Source organism: Poecilia mexicana, unplaced genomic scaffold (assembly GCF_051168715.1).
Source record: "Poecilia mexicana isolate PSO_F unplaced genomic scaffold, ASM5116871v1 scaffold_13, whole genome shotgun sequence".
NCBI lineage: Eukaryota > Metazoa > Chordata > Actinopteri > Cyprinodontiformes > Poeciliidae > Poecilia > Poecilia mexicana.
Window position 1 is genome coordinate 10,862,309 of NW_028263382.1, and position 22,651 is coordinate 10,884,959.

The 22,651-nt window shown below is 37.6% G+C and overlaps 1 protein-coding gene across 2 annotated transcripts; it reads right to left on the bottom strand.

The window, feature by feature from the left end:
* Positions 1-1,883: 1,883 nt before the first annotated feature.
* nek3 (NIMA related kinase 3) lies at positions 1,884-10,202 on the bottom strand. 2 transcript variants are annotated; one of them, XM_014981209.2, is made up of 14 exons: positions 9,564-10,202; positions 8,530-8,660; positions 8,187-8,280; positions 7,518-7,618; positions 7,338-7,421; positions 7,098-7,165; positions 6,913-6,999; positions 5,419-5,473; positions 5,045-5,245; positions 4,758-4,872; positions 4,029-4,196; positions 3,827-3,949; positions 3,595-3,709; positions 1,884-2,359 (listed from the first exon to the last, which is right to left on the bottom strand). In XM_014981209.2, the coding sequence occupies exons 2-14, from the start codon at positions 8,644-8,646 to the stop codon at positions 2,293-2,295; spliced, it is 1,395 nt and encodes a 464-aa protein (XP_014836695.2). In that variant the 5' UTR covers positions 8,647-8,660; positions 9,564-10,202; the 3' UTR covers positions 1,884-2,292. The 2 variants fall into 2 exon arrangements, with proteins under 2 accessions (XP_014836695.2, XP_014836703.2); XM_014981217.2 differs by lacking the exon at positions 9,564-10,202 and adding an exon at positions 8,816-8,887.
* Between the last annotated feature and the right edge of the window lie 12,449 nt (positions 10,203-22,651).

The window sequence follows — 22,651 nt, forward strand, 5'->3', positions numbered from 1 at the left end:
CGAAAGGCAATGGCCATGATGGCCATCATGTTTGCTGCTCTTCTCCTGTTCAGAGGTTACTGTGACCAGAGATTGAAGCCAACTTTACATTTTTATGAACTCTTCTTTACTTTGCAAAGTTATTTCATGCATGTGTCATTTTCAGCATTAGCAGCATGCAAAATAATGCTGTTCCTGAAACATTATATTTTGGGAAATATAAACATGCAAAGTTTGTCACAGTTATTAGCACCCTGTGAAAGATGTGTAGAAAGCAACAGTGGGAAAAAAAATATTGTTCAGTAACATTGTTTTTTGTTTGTTTTGTTTTGAAGTCGGATCTGAAGAGTTTCAGGTGAATTCAGGTCAGAACTTGGCAGGAAAGCACCTCGGTAGGCTGCTGCTGGTGGTGAAATGGTTCCTTTTTGATCCTTCTCTGTGGTTCTCTTTTAGTCTCCAACATTAACAGCAGACAATTAAGAGAGCAGCTACTTATTTTATGCATTTTCTGACTAATGATGAACACAAATTACCCTTAATTAAATAGCACTAAGCACCCCCTACGACCTTGTATTATAATTAGGTATATCCAACGGAAGGATGGGTAGCATGCATTATGTCATATTTATAACTGAGGCAAATGGATATTTGTGGCTTTTAGAGCATTTATAAACAGTAATCTAACTTGCAGCCAATGTGATTTTGATTGAGACAATTATTTCTCAATGTGGGATTTTCCTAACAAGATGTTTCTTATTACTGGAACTTCCAGTCTGGAAGTCGGAGTCCTGACATGAACTTCATTGATGGTCTATGCAGGGAGCTAAAGATTATGGTAATGGCAAGGAGGCCTCACAACAAAACAAAAAAATCAACTAAAAATACTAGTATAAACATACTCAGCAACTGCTAACTATGTTTGAATGCTGTAATACCATTAACATCTTTACCACTGACCACTGAGAAGCGCATAAAATACATGTCAAAAATAGATAAAACAGATAAAGGATATTCACTTTCCAAATTTATACAACTTTTACAATGTTTTATTAACTTTATTTTTCATTTCCTATCAGAAAATGACTGAAGGTCTGAGACCACAAAAAGGAAAGTTATTCATGTCATGTGGTGAGCTGTGAGGACACAGTTAAAATACATCTCGACCACTGATGGGAGACCCTCCTATCTGCAGGACACAGAACTCGGTGGCACTATAAGTCAACTTTTCAGCTCCACTTTATCTGTATCTTCACTGAACATGAGCATTCTTTGAGGGGGCTGGAGGGGGACATGAAAAAATAATGTCAAAACAGCAGGGAGGGGGGTGGACTGTAAACTCTGGATGTGGATTTTTTTTTTTTTTTTGTGAGTTCACGATAAGCGCAGAGCTGCATCACTGAGTTTCCTTACTAGAAAAAAAAAAAGAAAATTTCCCAGGCAGACTGAAAGGCTCAAGGCGAGGAAACTCCTGTCATGGAGTAGGAGGTTTCCTTCTCCGGATAAACTTTGGCAACCAGGATAATTCATCTCTGGAGTGACTGTTGGTGAATCAGCCTCTTTATAGTTTAGTCTATATCCTGGTGAGCCCAAAACGACTTGGGCGAGGCTTGGGCTTGGCTTTTTTTTTGTTGCCAAACTTGTGGTTTTTCTATTGTTCTCTTTTCCTCCACAATGTCAAGCTTTTAAATTGGAAAACTAGATTCTTTTCACACTCTGTCTTAATCTCCCATGTAACGAGAATAAGCATTCATGTTTAATTCAATTTAAGATATTCTTTATAACTTCGATTCAATCCAAGTCCAGGCAGCAGCTTTAACACCACCTAGTGGAGGGAAGAAGAACAAAGCCCCAACCCGTCTGCAACAACATAAATAAAACAAAGCAACAGACAAAAGAGCCAGATGTGTACAATGTTAGGTTTAATTCAAGAGCGTGAAAGTCGAACAATATTAAAGAAAAGACATGTTTAGTCTACTTTTGATATCAGAGGAAATGAGCTTCTGTGGGTCTTAATATTTCCTGCTTTCCCAAGGATCAGCCTCTGAGACGGCCTTCAGTCTTCTGGGAATCTTATCACCGACGTCCCAAAAAGTACGGAGCAGATGCTCCACTCGGTTAAAAAAAACACACACACACACACGCACACACACTCACACACACCACACAGAAAACAAACATTTACAGACACAATTATTTCACTCACATATTCAAAGTTACTTCTTCTCCCTAACTAACGTGGAAAAAAAGAAAAGAAAAAGTTTGGCACATTTGAAAAGTTAGTGTTTTCTGTTTGAGGTCTGAAGGAACGAGGCTTTAGTGTTCTGAAAATATTTTCTCAACTTCATCCACCCAGTCACAAGGAGATTCTTCCTCAAAGTCCCTGTGTGGACAGAACACACAATACAATGAATGTTAACAGTGTTTTCGTAGGAGAGCTGTTTTATAGAAACGATACAAAGCTAACACATTCCAGGCATTCTGCAGGTACTCAGACAGCTCACTCTGTCCACATCGATATTCAGGGTCTGAACTGTTTATTTTTACACAGACTGGCTCAGAAATATACGGAAAGTCCAACTTATCCATAAAAATGGACAGGAAATGCTCACATTTTGGGCATTCCTTTGTATTTCTGACCATCTGGAGCTTCATTATTGGACTTTATGTGTGATACTTGGGTTTTCCAGGATAACCTCTGTTTTTGTTTCAGGGCGGAATGATCGAACAGCAAACAACTTGAAATTCAAAAACTAGAATTGTGTGCAGAAGGGTACTACCACTAATATTAAGCTTCATTTTAATCACACTCTCTTTGAAGCCATTAATAAGACATTTGCATGAACACTCTCGTTATCATAGTTAGCAAAGTTTATTTAAATTGGTTGCTTTCCTGTGTTCCAGTCAGAACTGGGAGATTCTAACCTCTCAGTCAGAAAAATCAACTGGAACGCCCTTTCAAGTCGGACTTCCCACTCAGAAATTTCAGCCACTCTGACCACCCCAAATCACGACATGTAAGGTCGACTTTGCATTTCAGCGTGGCTGCTCCTCACATCAACAGTAGTCAAATGTGGTGGAAACATGTTGCGTCTTATTCACCGTTTATATTTTAGATTGTTCTCTCTACAAGAACATTTTGTGAAACCTGTTGGTTTCTAATGTGACTGAACATTAACCTCCTAATGTGGCACAAAAAAACAACAAGGAGAGCTTTTCAAAAGTAGTGATAAGCATTTAAACTTGTCACATTTTCTTATGTTACCGCCTCAGTGCATTTTATTGTGATTTTATCAGTTAAACTAACACAAATACTGCTTTTCCTTCCGCTTAACGGCCAATATTCACTCAAAAATCTAAACTTGTGACTAATTCATGACACTTATTTTTTAGCATTTTTTTTAAAAGAAGAAAAAACTTCAATGTACATTTTTAAAATATTTTTATTTTCTTGTTAAGCACTTCTGGATGGATGCAGACTGCATTTTCATCGCTCTGTACTTGTGACGTGCAATGACAAAAAAGTTGAATTCTAATTCTAACTGACACTACATGACAAGAAAGATGACACGTCAACTAGAACATAAAATGTGTGGGAAAAAAAGCAAACGTTCTTACGTGTCCTCATCATCAGAGCGAGGCTGCAGTCTGTACTCGTCCGCTACTTCTAGCTCAGGCCCATCGGTGTCATCACCCCGATGCCGGGAGAGGGGCCCAACCAGTGGGTTGTCATCTGGAAACGGAAAAAAAACCCCTGCATCAAATAAAACCTTTTACACCATCTGGAATGATTTAAATGTTCCATTGAGGATGCTTAGGGCAAAAAAAAAAAAGAAAGCGTGCTCTTGACCTCCTCTGTGAATTAAAAAGGTGCTGAAAGCTTTGTTCAGCTGGGCCTTCTCCAGCAGGCCCAGGAGCCGCTCGGGAGCTTCCCGCACCCACTGCTTTCTCTGCCTGCCGGCCTCTGAGTCACCTGCAACAACAAGGAAGGAACACTGGGATCTAGTTTTCTTGCAAACAGCTCAGGAAATTAAATTTCGCCGCTGTCGTACTTTCACGGGTGGAGCCGGTCTGGCAAGCCGCAGCCATGCTGTCTGATGAAGCCAGGCTGGCGTTGGCCAACATCTGCAGCACGGCGCTCGGTGACTCAGCCGTCCACTGCTTCCTACAGCCTGGTTCTGAGCTCTCACAGCAGCTTTTAGGTACATCTTCACCTAAGCCTGTCGCAGTAAGACATTAATCAATTAATCGCATTATAAACTAAAATGGAGGTTTATTGCGCAAACTTGCATTATTATGCTATAATCAACATATTACTTCAAAACAGTCACACAACAATATTAACGTCTGTCGCAATAATGTTATTCATGTGATAGAACATATAAAATAAAGTAATAAATTATCGTGAAGTGCAAACATTTGTTATTATACCCCACCTCTAAATAATATTCAAATTATTTTTAATCCATAATCCAAATCTCACCACCATTTTCATGTTTTGTTCTTGTTCATTTTAAATCTATACAAACTATTTAATAAAATTATTTTATAATATTACAAACACTATTTTAAGGTATGTGACTGTACATCACACTATTAAGTTCCACATATTATTGTTCTTCCTCTTCACACTTCTGCTCTGATTCATGCTGATGGTTGACATGAAACCCAATAAAATACACTTGAGTTTGTGGATGTAGCCTAAAAAAAGAGTGAAAATGTTTCAGGATTAGGAATGCTTTGCTAAGATGAGTTAAAATCAAGCGTTTTGAACTTTCCACCTTCAATTGTTGATGTTTTTATTAAACTCTTCTCTCCCAGGAAATTGGCCACTTTCCGCCCTTCTTCCTTCTTCCATCGACCCGTTCGCCTCTTCTCTCCCTCCTCCTCTGAAGCCTGTAAAGGGTTCAAACCAGAGCAGTAAGTGCAGCGCGTAATAAAACCTGAACCAACACGAGCTTTGTCAGATTCCAAAGATGAGGGATATGAGTAAGAGTTTCAACTGATTTTGACATTCCCGTCAAAGGACAAGCTGTAAAATCACTCTGTGAAATCAGAGCGTCTCCACCTGTGGGGGCAGATGAGAGCGCAGGAGTCTGGAAACCCGGTGAGAGGTCAGGATTGTGCGCACCGACGGCCGGTCTTTTGGATTGGTCTTGAACATGTGCTTGATCAGGTAGTGCAGCTCGTAAGGCAGGTGGTTAGGGAGTGGAGGGTACGCGCCCCGGCACACCTTCAGGATCAAACTCTTCCAGCTGGACGCCTGGAACTGAACGCAAGAAATGGGAGTAAGGGTCAGAGAGACAACAAGCCACAAAAACACAACAGCTAATTTAACTCAGCTGACAACATGAGGCTGATCTAGCTGATTTTAGTCAGTGACTCATAAATATTTAAGCAGCGGTCCGGTCGGTTAAACCCAGGGCACGGGAGGACGAGTACCGGGTGTTGCAGGGTGCAGAGCTCGTAGAGGACGCAGCCTAGCGACCACACGTCACTGCAGAACACAAAAAGACAGAAGTGGTTATTCACACAATGCAGACATTCGTCATGCACAGTCACAGAGAATTACGATTACATCAGTTACATAACTCCTGCTCAGATGGGAACTGAGACTAAGCTTGACTTCAAAACTCCACCTTGTTTTTTTTGTTTTTCTTTTCTTTACATATCCTGCCCTGACAGCTGAGTGAAACAGTAAATTGCCCTGAACTGTCAGGGATAAAATCACACATCTCTCCTGTTGCACCACTGACTTTATTGAATTAGCTAATCAATTGTTACGACGATTAAATTCTGCAGATTTTTCGTTTAACTTATTAAGCTTTTTTTCATACAATATTTGAAATACGTTCAAAAATGCAAATAAGCAAATAACTTGATTCTTTTATACACAAGAAAATAAAAATGTTATTGCCCAAAACGCAGCAACACAGCATTCGGTGTGTGATCGATTATTTGTAGCAAAGGATGCATCTGCACCTAAAAAAATACTTTTAACATCAACATTTAAAAAGCTCAGTCTCTCCTGGTTGAGTTTAGGACCGATATGTTGACGGGTTTCTTTTTGGATTAAATGAATAATAGTTGCAAAGCAAAAAGCGCTTAATAGGAGATTTTTTTATTATTTTTTTTTAAGAGGTTCTCACGTCAATGCAACCACACTCAAAGTCTGCAACCCGTGACTACCAGCAATTCAAGAAAAGCAACAAATTCTCCATCCACCAGTACTCCACAAGGGACCGCCCAACCTCCCAAAAGACGCCCCCGTCCAGCACATTGCCCGGGGTGTTTCTAAAAAGAAAACCACATGTAGAAGTGAATGATAATGTTTCTAATTGTAAACTGAACAATTAGAAACATGCAACTGAATAACTGAAGGATTTCCAGATATGGTGCATAATATGATTAACCTCTGCAGAATTTGGGCAGATATCTGTATGTAGGCCAGCGTTTTGATCTGCAGGCAGAAGCACGTTAAAAACTGGCAGGAATCGGTAAAGGCAAGCCCACCATGGGCTTAGAGAATCTTCTGAAAACAACTCCTCCACAAATCCTTTTAAGCAGCAAAACTTATTGCTGGAAGGGGCTGAAGTTCTTCAGGAAATCTGCGCTCTGTGGTTACTTAATATATGTGTGTGTGTGTGTGTGTGTATATATATATATATATATATATATATATATATATATATATATATTTTTTTTTTTTTTAAGATAGATATCCTCCTGGCTATAGAGACAAATCATTGAAGTCTGGTTTTATGTCTGGCAACATGTTGTTGCCAACAAGACAAACCAAAAACATAAGAGTTTTTCAGTAACTAATAAGTACGTATATATTTATTGTTGCAAAAGTCAAATCAGTTGGGTTTGTCTGTTTAAATATTTTTAATCACTAAATGATTCATAATTAGGTTTATAACTGCTGCAGCGTACCTCTTGTTGTTGTACGGCTTGTTGTCCCAGATTTCTGGTGCCACATAATACGGCGTCCCAACATATGCCTGAGCATAAGCTTTTGAGCTGCAAGAAATTCACAGTCATTCTTTAAAACACAGCAGCGAAAGCGGCAATGAGAAATCAGCCTGGAGAGGCGATCTAAATGTGTTTTCCTGCAGCACCTGTTCAGAACACAAGCAGAGCCGAAGTCCCCGAGCTTGACTGAACCGTCATCAGTCAGGAAAATGTTCTGCGACAGGAAATGAGACCGAAGTGGTGATTTAACATGAGGCAAAACATAAGAGCATTGAGCTGTGGCAAAATGACATTATGCACAAGAGGGTGATCATGCACTCGTCTCTGTTACGGTTGAGCAATTCACTTCAGCCCGAATGTTAATCCATACTTTAATGCAACTCTACCTTGGACTTTAAATCTCTGTGCAAAACCCTTTTATCGTGAATATGTTTTGCACCTGCACACATCTGAGCGAACCACTTCAAGATCTGGGGAAGAGGAAAAAATTTTTAGAACAGGGACAAAAAGAAGATCAGTAGCAAAAAAAAAAAAAAAAAAAAACAGCTTCAGGGAAATCGACCCACATTTTCAACAGTGAATTGAGAGGATTTCTGCTGCTGCTGGATCCTCTGAAGCAGATCTCCTCCACCGCAGTACTCCATAACAATGCACAAGAGGCCATCTCCTGGAAACACACAACCACATTTCCTTTCATCTTATTCAAAGATATTTGCACAGCTCGGAGTAAAAAGTATTCTCAACCCTTGAACTTTTTTTTTTTTTTTTTTTTTACATTTTGTCCAGTTCGATCACAATCCTTGTTCTGTTTTATTTATATTGTATGGTCTAGACCAGGGGCCAGCAACTTTTATGATCCCAGCTCAATAAAAGAATTGAATACATTTTCTTCAGTTTTTATTGTAAAAGATTATGACAAAAAAAAAAAGCTTGTTAGAAGCTGCAAACGACTTGAGACTGTGGCCTCTGTTCACCTTCCACCCAAAACATACAGGAAGAGCTACAGTGTAAGAGTTTAAATCAAGGCATGTTTGTATTAGAATAGCTCAGTTAAAGTCCAGACGTAAAATTTATGTAGTCAAATTTTCTCCATCCACACCTCGAGTTTGTCATACGATGTAAGAACCACTACTTTATGTTGGTATAACGTGAATAAGAAAACACAAATGTCAATAAAATATACAAATATACTTTAAGATGCTGTAAGTCATTTTAATTGTACTGTGTAAAATTACCTTCAAATGCCTCCCTGAAAGCCACAATATTGGGATGCTTCATTCTGGACAGTAGAACGGCTTCCCTTCTTGAACTTTGCAATTTGGACTGGTTCTGTAAAATGCGACAATAAACATTGACCAACTCCTGTAAATGAGCAGTAATCTGCCTTTGCTTAAAACATACTTTAATCGGTCACTTTCTTTATAGCTGAAAACGATTTAACTCTTTTTCTAATGTAACAGTCGCCTTTAAGAGTTTTCCCCCCCTAAGTTAAGAATAAATTCCAACTGTACCATACAAAGGATTATTCTATTGTAAATTACACCAAAGCTACATTTAAAAGATTATGCTCGTACTCACCTTTGGCAGCTGTATTTCCTTAAGTACATACTTTTCCTGAGTGTTTCTGCATTGCACCAACACAGCCCGACCAAATGACCCTTCCCCGATCACTCTAATTTGGGAGTATGTCTCCATGATACTTCACCGAACTACACAACAACAAAAAAACACACCAGACATAAACCCAGTCATTGTACGGTCAAGAAATTTCTTAATAAAGACTGAAAATCTTTTCTTTTATGCTTATTGTTCATGCAAGGTCAAAGTTTTATAATTAGAAATCAATCAGTGACAATAAATCTACCCATGCACCCATGGTGCTGATGGCTTGGTCGCTACTTCCTTGTTATTGTATGACGTAGCGAAGGACGCCCCTGCATTGCGCAGTGTGGCCACTAGATGGTGGCAGATCCCCATATTTATTTCCTAAAACTGCCTAAAAGTATGTCCTGTTATTGCTCGGATTTACAATGGTGACATTTGATGAAACTTTAATACAGTGAAGTCATATCAGCTTTACTTCTTTTCCGTGATTTTTATTTATTTATTTATTTTAATTTTATGTGAGCCAGTCTTGATACTGTATTTTCCTCAGCTCTGGGTAACTTTTACTGAAGAATATATTTTGCCACAGTGAAATGTTATCAGTATATTCTAAGTACTTCACTGCTACTAGCTAGACATGTTAATTTGATCGATGTCACTCTAGAGACAGAGCCACTAGCCACTTAATTAAATGCTGCCCACTTGTTGTGTTCAAGAAACAAGTCTGCTATAGTGTAAGCTTTGTGACATTTTGCCATATCTTGCTAGATGCAGTCATTCAGATTAGCCATTAATAATATGATTTACAACACTCAGGTGGTGTTTGAATGGCCACTGGCATTAAGGGACCAAAAGTGTGTCAAGGAAATTTACCCCCACTATTAAACCAACAAGAAAATTCATGACCCTATCTGAATGTAACAACTGAAATGGAGGAGCAGCTGGTCATGAAGCATTTTCTCAATCCATTAATGTCCAGTTTCAGTGATCATGCCGTGTTTACCTACCTTGGTAGTGAGTGGTTGTTACCTTTCTGTCAATTTGAACCCATCTACCCCTGCTCCTTTGACATCAACAAGGCGTTTCTGTCTTCACAATTGTCGGTAGATATTTTCTCTCTGGTTGTTTGTGAAAAATTCCAGTTAAAAAATAAGCTGTCCAGATAAACTATTGCAGAGTGAGTCCCAACTATGCGCTTCTGCTGAATTATCAGTAGTAGTTCCCAACATTGTTAGATGGACTAGGGATCAAACTCTGACTCAAACAGGTAAAATTGAACTCCTTGAAACTCAAATGCAACCCAAATCCTTCAGAATCTATGTTCAAATATGTCAAAACTTTATACAATTTACTAAAACCAGCTTTATTCTTGTGCCTCTTCTGATATAATTGACACAAGCGCACATAAAGCAGAATAAGCTGTTTTTTTTCCCCCTTCAATGCATTATTTTAAAACTCTGTATTATGTGAAATCCTGCTGTGAAAATCAATACTTCATTACCCAGCTGTGCTTTTACTGACAGCTTACATTTGTTAGTAGAAAAAAAACAAAACACCACTGGGTAAATAATCATTTTACAGACCAGTTCTGTTTGACTCAGAACCAGCTGCTCTGCGAGGATTTTGTTTTTATAAGAGGAGGTTCTGAACAGTGAGGTTTAGTGATCTATTTAGCTCCGGGGTGCCCAAAGTCAGTCCTCGAGGGCCGGCATCCTGCACGTTTTAATTCTGTCCCTGGTGGCGGTAACAACCTTTTCAGCATGTCAATTGTTATTCTTAGACCTTCTAATGAGCCATCATTTGATCCAGGTGCGTTAAACCAGGGAGAGAACTAAAACATGCAGGATGCCGGCCTTCGAGGACCAACTTTGGGCAGCCCTGATTTAGCTGCTGACCTCAAACTACGGTTGGAGTTGCATTTCTCCTGGCAGAACTACTAATCACACTTTTTAAAAAGTAGGCAGAGTGTGTCAGGTTGCAGGGTCAAGCCGTCGTGACATGGATAAAATGATGCCCGTGAAGGAAATGTAATAAGGGGAGCTGAAATGATCCCTTTACCCCCTGCTTTTGCAGCTATGAATGCATGAAGAGCAGCTAACATATGATGGCATCAGTGTAAAAGGGCTTTAATTGGTCACAGATGGAGAAGCCTGATATTAGTTCACAAAGATTGGGTATTTTGGATGTGAGCCAGAATGACTGGCAGCTAAATTAGGAAAGAGATGGAAATAAAAAAGTGGTCTTCTGACAGCAGAGGGCCTCATATAAACTCTTAATTAGGTCTGAAAGGCTCAGTGTGGAGGGGGAAATTTATCTGAGAGCACATAACTCAAGTATTTAGATGATTTGAATTAGAAAAATATTAGGCTTTATTTCTTCAGACACAAGTAAACCACTGGCTTAAGAATATGATACAAAGTATATTTGAGGAAAATGTTTTTTTTCTCGTCTTGATTCATTTGTTTATTGAAAATGTACAGTTCTTTGCAAAAGTATCCATTTGTCAAGCAACAACCACAAACTTGTCAGAGTTTAATTGGGATTTTATGGGATTCAAAAGAAAAGAATGTGTGCTAGTTTGCATATTCAGAAATTTGTGTCAATTTCTTTGTGAAATAGCTCAAATTTAGATTTACTTTTAACATTCAGATGAACTTTATTTTGGTAAATTTACAACATTACATGCTTGCATCAGACAGCAGAGTTCAACATCAGAGTTCAAACCTTGGCATTCATTTCCTGTTGAACGTTTGACTGGGTCATTCCAACACATGCTTAGAACATGCTGAACTATTTCAGTGCATCTCTGGCTGTAGGTTTATGGACATTGATATTCTAGAAAGTGAATATCAATATCTCCAGTCTGAGGTCTTTTGCTGCCTCTAAAAGGCTATGGTATAATAAAGAATATTAAGTGAATAGAATGCAAGTTGTTGCCCCCCAAAATTTCTGAAAGTCACACCTTTTCAGAATGTCACCCCCAGCAATGTTGGCTCATTTGATATTCTTCCCTTTTCTGCTTCTGAATAATATTAAAGCGCCCAAGTTCCCATGATAACAAATTTTATCTGGATGTCCCATAACTCTGGTTCTGTTTGCTAAATTAGAACAGAAAATGTGTCAGTGAGCACATAATGTCATAATGTGATCTATTCATTGCCTTTGCTGGTTCTTATTCATATCCACATAAATATAATCTTAACGCTGTGATGAATTTGGAAGCATAATCTATACTAAACACATCACATACAAAAAAAAAAAAACCTGAACATTTTGACATTCAGTGTGATGGATTAGTCCATTCAGGCAAATTATTGGCTGATTGATTTCCATATCACCCATTATTGAATGAAACGTGGCAGTCCATGTGTAAATTGCATGCACAAATTGAAGTGCATTTGATTTGTCAGTTCAGGAGATGAAAACCTCATCCACATGCTCCCTGGGTGTTCAGCACTAAGTCCTCATGCTGCTCTAACTAAATGCATCACAGCCCGACGACAGCATACACCAGGTCAATTTTCTAACATTTGCCTTGTTATTTCCTCTTTTTCGCTCCTTTCCCATACGTTTGTCCCACCTCCCTGCAAATGGTCAGCCAGAGCAACAAAATAAAGGGAATAAATAATAAGGCACAGGGAAGCAGTTTGCTCATAGCCTCTGGACTAGGGTGCCCAAGCTGTTAGGGGAAATATGGTGGGCATTTTCAGCTTTTCTTGGTGTGTCAAAAAATGTCTCATTAGGTTTGAGGAGAAGCAGTGAAAACATCTTGGTGCAGAGATGCCAGGAAACTGGGTGGGGACTCAACATATGCTGGCTGAAGTATTTCAAAACTCTGGAGAGACATGTGAAACATTTCAGAGTTTAACTCTACAGCTAAATCAGAATGAACAAAAAAAGCTCTCCCTCAAATTATAGAACTTAAATGTTTAAAGAATAACAATAAACTCCCATAATGCCCTTCTACTTCAGTTATGTAAAGCATAGCTGTGAAGCGCAAGATACATGGTGAAGTCACCTAATTGGTAAATTGAATCAATTTATATTTAATCTCAGTTCATTCCAAGTGTTTATTCCCTTCTGTTCTGAACCTTTATAACACAGCTCTGATCCAACCAGAGCTGTGTTAGAATGGCCCAGTCAAAGTCCAGATCTAAATCCAATTGAGAATCCGTAGTTAATGCTTGCTGGTGCACATAATGAAATTTGACTGAGTTTGAATGCTTAGCAGAGAAAAACTGACGCATTTTATTAGTTTCTACACGTACTACGCTTGAATAGATACCAGCTTAGAGATTTGTAGCTGCAAGGCTGAGCTCATGTCAAAAATCCAGGCAAGGAAAAGGTAAAGGAAAGACCAAACTAAGCTGAAAACAGAGTCAACTAATATTCAATTCAGTTGTTCAATGCAGTTATATAGAGCCATTTCTCAACAAATGTCATCTTGAGGTCATTTTAATCCAATCATACGCATATTACATTTGAGAAAAATATATTAGGAACTTATGGAACTATCAGATCTCTGATGTATGAAATCTAGGTTGAGCATAAATAAAATTCAAACATAGAAAGAAGCACAACCCACACACCCCCAGATCACAACAGGTGGTTCTATGGAGATATCAACAAAAGTTGCTGAATACAAATGCATTAAAAAAATGTATTAAATCATGAATAATTTTAAAGTTCACTGTACAGTTATATCCTACTTTCTGTTAATCGCATAATATCCCAGTAAAACACAGAGAAATTGAAGGGTTTTGGTAATTTTAATACCCACAAATTTAATGTGTTTGAAGAGCTTGATTGTATAAAGACCTTGGTTTAATGAGTGTGTGTCGCTGTTTTGATACTGAGGGAGCTTCAAAATGCAAAATAACCTCCCTGGTTTCTGCTTTTGCATAAATGACGAATGAGTCTCAGGAAGCAGCTGTGGGGCAATAAGCAAAATTAAAATAAATGAAATTAAAATCTACTGTAGAAAGAGTTTCTCAAGCAAATCAGGCTCCAGTGGTTTTTAAATGATACCCTGGCAAGTATTTCAGAGCCGTTTATGGATATGTTTGTGTTCAGCTATAAAAATATAATCACTTCAACAGGACAATATACGTACAAGATGTTAATACTTGCAGCACTCCAGCCTGATAAGATCCTTCTGTCTTTAAATTAATCATTTTAAAACCATTTTCTTTTATTTTAATGTAAAGTATATCTTGTAAAATTAAAAACATCCTACAAATCTTATTCATAAGAGCTTAACACTTTAAAATACCAAAGGTTCCATCTCCAAAACTTTAAGAGTGAACACACACTTTAACAAGCAGAGAAAGCTGCTGTTATTAATCATTTCGGTTCGGTTTTATATACATATTTATGTGGCTTCTTGAGATATTGCAGCAATATGCTGTGGCAACTCAGGTGAAACATTTTAATGTGTAAGACAAATTACTTTAAATTTAGGTCCTGTGGGAACTTAGATAAGGACAGCACGATATGAGAAGCAGGGATGTTTGATATTCACTGATACAAAACACTTTCAGGGGGAATACAGAAAATGTGGCCTCTCTACAAATCACCGAGCACAACTTAAAATCGATCAGGGGCTCAAACAAAATGAACAAATAAATTCACAAAACGCATGAAATCAATCAGAATAATCCGCAGTGAGGCCACGGCTTATTGGGATTCAGAGGTTCCTTTATATGACATCCTGTTGTCGTAAGTTTTTAAAGAGGTTCATTTTACTCTGCTGAATAAAGACTTCAGAAGATTATCTTTAATATGGCTGCCATTTTCATTTCACTGTCCTCCATGTTATTATTGGATTTATTCATCACAGATTTTTGGAGCCTACAAGTGAGATGAAAACACTAAACCTGCACAACTTCTACATGGCTAGTAAATGTTACATAAATTTACTGTGTTTAGATGATGATAGTGATGCTACATCATCATTTTACACTTATCTTACTTAAGTTTTTAGGGGTTGCTGTGTGGATTCCACTGGCAAAGGGTGAGTGTCATCAGCTGTATTAGTAGTACTAACAGCATAGGCAGCAATATTACAGCTAGCTGCAGTAGTATTAGTAGAAGTGTTGTCATGGTTTGTAGGTTGAGAAAGGATCCGAGCTGCAGGTGTGTGTGCAGATCAAAGAACACAGACAGAGAACAAGTCGTACAATATACATGAAATCAACAAAGAACAGTGAGAACTGGTGGGCGTGCATACTGGGGAATGAGTGTAGAATGACATTAGATACAGGTGAAGAAATTAGGAGATTGGGAACAGCTGTGCAAAGGAGCAAACTGGCAGCCTGAGGGAAGATGGCTAATTAACACTAAGGAGCTAAACTCCAAGACTTAAATAAAACTAGAAAGCATAGCGGAAAGAACAACACTGATCTAAGAGAAAACAAAAAAATCTAGTATGACAAAGAACAAAACACAAGAATAAACTAATAAACTAAATACAAAGAAATGAACTCATACGGTAACACCATTAGAACAATGATGAACTCTGTGAACTGAGTAGAATAAGGCAAGAAATAAACAAATAAAAATGACAAGGAAACGGTCAAAACACAAACGCATTGAAAAACAAAACAGTGATCCAAACGTGGTGATAGTAGCAGTTTAGTATTTGTAGTGATTATTAGTAGTAGTAGTCACCAATAGCCATCCTAGTAGCAGAAGTAGTAGTAGAAGTATCAATAGTTGTAGTAGCAGAAGTAGCATTACGGAGAACAATAGCACAACCTAGTAGTAACATTAGTCGGAGTAGCACCACTATTTATTTATGTTTTTTTTGTGTGTGTGTTTTGTTTATTATTTTGGTATTTGAATCATTTTTGCCTCTCCCAGTGTTCCTTACTCAGACAAAGATTAAGTCCTTTTTATTGAGATTCTCAGTCTTTTCTAGTGCTCTGCTCTTTGTGTTTTGCACTTTTATTTTAGTGTTAAACTTTCACTTTAGCTCATCATATTCCCAGCGTTTTCAAGCCCTGTAGTCTCTGTTATTTCTCGGTAGATTCTTCCGTTGTCTCTCTGTTGAGATAGCGCTTTTCAAGAAAATTCTATGGGCTCCTTTTGCATTTTTGTTTCTTTATTTGGAAGTTTATGAAATGTTCACTTGTCTCTCACAATACATGCCTGTCACCTGTCGATCTCAGTACTTCAGTCCTTTTCAACAACACAGATAACGACAGCATTGTGAAAGGAGGAGTGACAGTACAGCACTAGCGGTGGCAATTATAGCAGTCAGTGAAAAGCAGTATTTTAGTAGTACCAACATTTGTATTGGTGCTATTTTCCACAGTTGCTCCCAAAAGGGTATAATTTTCTTTTTTTTAAATTTTAGTTAACACAACTGAAGCAATAATAAATAATTTGAAAACATTTAACATATGAAACATATGTGACATTTATCAACTAAGCTGAAAAACACTTGCGTAAGTAAAAACACTCTTAAAGTAAAACTTGGTTGAATTTGAAGTTTCTTTGTGTTTAATCTCAGCAGTCTCTTTCCTTTTGGTATAAGTCTGTCAGCATCACACATCTTCACCTTTCAGTTCTCCTGATCAACAGGACAGTGAGGATGTCCTATTGATCCTCACTGTCTCTTTCCCGATCTCTTCCACAAAATTTTTTTGTCAAATTTAGTTCAAGATTTGGACTGGGTTATTTGTAGATTCAGATTCATGCATGGGCTCACAGCGATGCTGAAAAATAACACCAGTGTTCATCTTTCCAGCAGACACCTGGAGGTTGTGAGTCAGACTGACTGATATGTGAATGTGTTCCTAATTTCATCCACCTTGACAAATAGTTCCATCTGAAAAGGAATAAGCCATATCGCATTATATGAGTTCTGTTGGTGATAATCAGTGTTATACTTTCATTGCAGGAAGAAGCTTCTGTATTGCCAAGCCACAGAGAAAAAGCAGATAGTTTTCACATACAAATGTTAAAATAATTATTGAACATATTTATATTTTTTTCTCAAAGCAAATTAGTCCTTTAATGACGTTATGTCTAAAAAAGAGAAATACACATAACACTGAAATGTGCTAAACACTTTGTACAAAAGCCTTTGTTGAGAAATCACAATCTTGATGCCTTTTGCGTGGAGAACATTGCCACATAAATTCCTCAGACAGTTTTTCTTTCTTTTTCTGAAACCAATTAGAAGTTTACTTGGGTGTGTTGGGACATGTTCTCTTTAAAAATCCACATTTGTTTCATGTCGATATTCTTGTCAGTAATGTAACAGTAGATTCATTGAGCCATTCCTACTTAAACTAAATGAAGCCCATGTGATGTAAGGAAGCCCACACCATGATGTTCCCACTTTCACATTTGTTCAAATATTCTGCAGCAAACTTCAAGCGTGAGTCCGGCTCAGTGGAACGCTTTGTTATTAGTACGTTCTGCAAAAAATGACTTATTTTTGCAAACTTCTCCGTGCAGCACATTGGTCTTGAGAAACCATTTTTTAAAATTTTTTTGGTGATTAGAAAATATTAAACCAGCTGATGATGAGTTGCACATCAAAACACAAACACTTTCTAAATACTAATTAATTCCTGCTGGTTTCTTGACTTTCCATGCCTGTTTTTTTTTTTTTTTTTTTTTTGCGTGTCTTCCGTGTGTGTTAAACATGTATTCCTTTTAATCTTTCACTTCACAAAATTAAGTGAATTTTCTTTGACCGCTTTGCATGTAAACATTAACCATGTTGTTGTACTAAAAATGTATTTAATGTAAAAAAAAGTTAAGTTTAAGATATAATTAAGCAACACCAGAAACCTCTGCTTTTGCGGTAAGTATGTATGACAAACAGGATTAAGATATCAGAAAAGTAGATAAACTAGTGTTTGTGATAAACTCTGTACACACCAGTAGTTGCAGAAATGTTTATACTGGAATTTACTTTTATCAAAGACCACCTAGGTGGAGGAACTCAGTTTGAACAACAATTTAAAATATGTTATCAAGTTAAAAGCAAAAAAAGGGGGAAAAAAAAGGAATCACCCATACCTCAATGCTTTTGTTGCAGAATAAAAGCCCCAGCATGTTTCTCGTGGGAGGTCTCAGTTGTGGAGAATGTTGATAGCAGAGTTGATTACAACAAACAGAGATGCAGTGTTGTACCAATTTTTAGATAGCAGTTTAGAATGTGCTGGTTGTGCAAATCTTCTCTGTATAGGTCTCACATTACAGCCTGCCAGGGTCCTCAAATTTTATCGCCCCTAATTATCTTGTGTTGAAGCACTCTATGGGTTTATGTTCTTTGAACAGAGACAAGGCTGTGCAGTGGTTTTTAACAGTCCAGTAACGGTCAGTGTTTCATGCAAAATGATGATTTTGCTAATAACTTAAGAAAGCTTACAGTGCAGACTACCAAGAGATTAAATTTTTGATATTTAATATGGAAATTACTAAACTTTCATAATAAAGAAACACTAGACGCTGCTGCCTCAGTATGAATTTAAAATAATAATAAAAAAACGCTTGATCGATCAGACATCTCTAGGTGAAGAAGGAGAATGCTTCTCATCTGGCCCTCGACATACCACTCCTCTATTTGAAGCAATTTGGAGAGTATGATGAAATAAAGTGGTGAAGAAGAGGAGTGAGGCGAAATGGAGGCCTTTGGAGATTTGGTTGTTTATCTCATCCTGAGAAAATTGATGTGTTTTTCATGAAGTGGTCCAGACGCGCAGCCTGCAGGTTTATTTAATTACAGTTGTCAGAGACAAAATGTCAAATTAGCAACGTACAAACCACACAGAAACATGTGTGGTTAGATATTTTTACTGTTTAGAGCAGCAATAAAACATTTCTAGCAGTGTTTTATACATCATCCTGTAGAACATTTATCCTATTTCATATGAAAGCATTAATATTGAGATATTTGTTGTTTTTTTATAGTAGCTGAATGATTTAAGCCCCAAAAAAATCCTTATTATGTATTGAAGGACTTTGAGCTGTTTAAAGGCTTTACAGTGTTGCTAAAAGTTTTATAGCTCTTGAACTTAATTTAAATTTTTTATTTTATAACTAGAAAGTTCTCTATATTTTGTGAGCATGTTATGTGAGTGACCAACATGAGGCGGTGCAAAACTATGAGGAGGATAGAAAATAATTATTAAAAATAAAAGTCTTAAATGTGTGGTTCATTTCTAGTCAGCTGTTCTGACTTTTAAAAATTGCGTAGGAGAAAAGTAACCAATAGATTAGACAACAGCATACTAAAAATAAAACAAAAATAAAGACAAAACACAAAACAGCAATAAAAGCCCAAAGCTTTTAAAAGTAAAGTTGTTGAAAGCTTTTACACGTTTTGCCAATTTTTCTTAATTGCATATAAGGCTGAATTTTGACGGGGCCATTGTTACACATAAGCACGTGTTCATGTGAACCCTTCCATTGAAGTGATTGCTCAGGGATGGCCATCTTTAGGCTCTTCACAGTCCAATTAATTATGAGTCAGAAAGTTATGATTAGTTCAGTTTTTGCCTCATCTGACCAAAGCAGTTTTCCAAATGTTGCCAACCTGGGTTGTATCTGACATTCTGTGTTTTCTCCCCAGAAATGGCTGTCATGTTGTGATGATGATGATGCACATCTGCATTTGTCCTGAGAATAAATCAGTCAGTTGATTATTTGCTAGTTAGGTCACTTCTAGTAGTAATTTAGTTAGAAGTATCAAAGTAAATTGAGGAATGGTCCAGAAACTACGTGGAAAAACTTACATTACCATTTGGAGACTTTATAGTGATTCCATGTCCTGTATATTTCTGAATGGTTTTCACATCATACCTGCGCATTAAAACCCAGGCTGTACCATTAACCTGTTAGCTTAATGAGTGTTCGATTTTTGAGAGTAGGATAAGGCCGCTCAAGCTCAATCTTTCTTGATTCCCCTCGTTGGTAATAAGCCTGGCTGGCTGGTGTGTGTGTGTGTGTGTGTCCCAGAAATGAGGATGAAAGCAGCAGGGTAGGACTTTCAACACAACTATAAAGTACTTGGCCCACTTGGCAGTCAACTGGAGTCAGTTTTTGCCCGATCCTCAAAGCATTGCATTGTCTTTTGATTTGTTGTCTTTTGTCTGTGCCAAACATCTGGCCTAGTTTCAAGTCTCCAGCAGAAGAAGCATAACAAAAATATGATGCTGGCACCACCAGGTTTTTCCAGCACATTTAAGAGTTTTATTAGGTAAAAATATAATTAAATAAAAGTTCTAATGTTTTTTTTTCCTTCCCTTTCAAAACTATGTGATATTTCATATTGTTTTATTATGATAACATAAAACACTGGTAGAATTCATGGTGCATGCCTCTTGTTGGAGGCATAGCTTGGGGTTTATGATTGTCATGTGAGGAAACTGTGGAAAAAGTTCCAGCAGCATGAATACTTTTTCAATGAACCATGCCATTTTGTCATTGTTTCCTGGCGGAATGACTCATGCGTTTAGGGATGCTTTTGGACAGACATCCTGGCATTTTCCCGGAGAATCCTGTGGAATAAATCTGAATTCATTCCTCTGTACCAACGATGTCAAACCGTCCTGGCTCAGACGTAGGCAAACAGAACCAAATCCCAGTTCTTTAGAGAGCAGCGGCTTCCTCCCATTGCACCCCAGCCATTCTTATCATTGTTTCTCTGTGTTCTCTCGATGGTGGACTCAGGAATATTAACATCAGCCGACGTGACAGAAACCTGTAGACACTAAGAAGTTACAGAGGAATGTATTTGCACGATATAAGCCTAACAGTGGCTTGTTTTATAATCTGCTCTCAGTCTTTTTCTGAGATCTTCCCTGGTGCTCTGACTAATTTCCATGAGCTGGAGTTATGTAGATCACATAGAGACATCGCTTTGCTTTAACTAATGGCGACGCCAAATGACACATTATAATTAATGTAATGTTCAGGAGTGCTTGACTTTCGTCCATAATTGCTTGATATCCAATTAACCTGCTTAAAAGCTTTTTTCCAATTAAGTTGCTTTAATCTGCGTTGGTAAAAATACAATTATTATCTCTCTTGCCCTGTTGCTTTATGTGAGACAGTTTTATTTTAGGTATCTGAGCCCAACAACAGAGGACCAGAACATTGAGTGCTCAGAGCTGCCTCATCCAGTCCCTATCTGCAGCTGAAGTGCTCTTGAGCAGTGCACCAAACCCCAAACATCTCCCCAGGTGCTGCAAATGTGGCAGCCCTCAACTCTGGGAGTCTTCACTGCCTCTTTAGATCCACTTGGCTGCTCATTAGAAGATTTAAAAGTGGTTTAAATGCTGTGATGAAATACAGTTTTTCTTGACGTACATTTGATCTTGATGAGTTTGTGATTATGATGTAACAACATGTAGAAATGTGTGAACATGTTGAAAAGCACTGCAACTGTGAGATAATTACTATTTTCTCTAGGAAGACACTTTATCTTAGAAGAACAATTACATTCCTGTTGTTTTTATTGTTTTGGTGTTGCTTACATCGGCCCATTGACACTTCATAGCAACTTTCTGGCCACTTGAATGAAACTCTGCAATGACTGGTGTTATTACAATGCTCTGAACATTGCCTCCTGTCAAAAATCCCTGCTGACATCGTTGGATCTCCGGTGACCTAATGCAACGAGCAACATCACTTCACTCAAGCTGGAAACACCTGTGTGTGCACAAGTTCTTTCATAAATAAATCGTTGCGCTGTTGAAACGAAGCGTCTTACCCTGCTCAAAAATTCGTTGCAAGTTTGCCCTTTACCTCTATCTAACTTCAAACAAACCCCTAATTTAGAAATCCTGCTCACCACAAGCCTGCACGTCCCTATGGGCGAACCATTGAACCTTGAGATGTAATCCGTCCTGGCTATGCATATGTGAGCTTTGAGAAACAGCCTCTGATTCTCGTTGCTGAATTGGTTTGTCTGGTGTGCTATAATAGATTCCATGTACTTTCATGTCTGTTTCAACATGCTTTTGTAAATCAATAATTCCAAAAAAATAAAGCTAAACGGCAGGTATTATCAAGGGAAGAGAAATAAATACCTGCCGTTTTAAAATACCTGCCAGTAGGTTTTAAATGAAGTAGGTTTTAAATGAACTCTTTCCAGAGTGGAAGTGGGTTAAAAGTGGTCATGTGTGCAGAGTGACGATGCTGAAACCAAGAAGTGCTTCATAGGAAAACTGGATAGATGATGTAATTCACACAAACGCCTCAGATTTGACTTGTTACCCACCGAAGCTGAGTTTTCAAAAGTCCCTCCAAGTTGTCCTTGTTAAACTTGTAAATCTACGTAAAACAACATTAAATGTTTCACTTTAATGACTTTCTTTAATGAACGTCTTTTGTAAAAAAAAAAAAAAGTAAGCAAAAACATGTTTCTCCAAATAAATCTTTTAAAATAATCCATGACTAATTGTAAACTGAAATACTGATCACTGAGTTAAAATGAAACACTTTAGCTGTCTTTTCATTCAATGGATGATTGTATCCCAGACATTTTGAATGACAAAACAACCTGAGTTACAAGTTACATTTATTCAGGTTACAATGACAGTTTGCTGAATTTTTTGGCCTCTGTCTTTTGTCTAAAGAATGCCTTTTGAGTGGAATCTCTACTCATAAAATGTCCCATTTTATCCCATAGTAGTAAAGGTAAAGTAGAAATAGTTCTAGTATTTTTAGTTAGTTTTTCTGTCTCTTTAAAATCATTAGCAGTCAGACTGTCTTGTGATTAAACATAGATATTCTTGATTATATTGAATTATACAGAAAATAAGATCAGTGTATAGGGAAGGAACTTGTAGGTATGAGAATAGTTTAATGTAATTTAGTCATGCTATCCAAAGACAGTGGATAGTCATGCTATCCACTGTTTTGCAGTGGTTGTTGAGTGAATCTCATTGCATTTTTGTGTCATAATAAAAACAAAAACATGTCCTAAAAGGAATGAAGTTACTAATTTATTGTAAGCTTCAAGATTTTATCCTTTTTTGAGTCCCAGTTACTGTGATTCAGTTTGTTGTGCATGAGTCACAGCCTGTACGTTCAGCCACTTTATATGTAAATAACTTGCCAGGGGATGTTC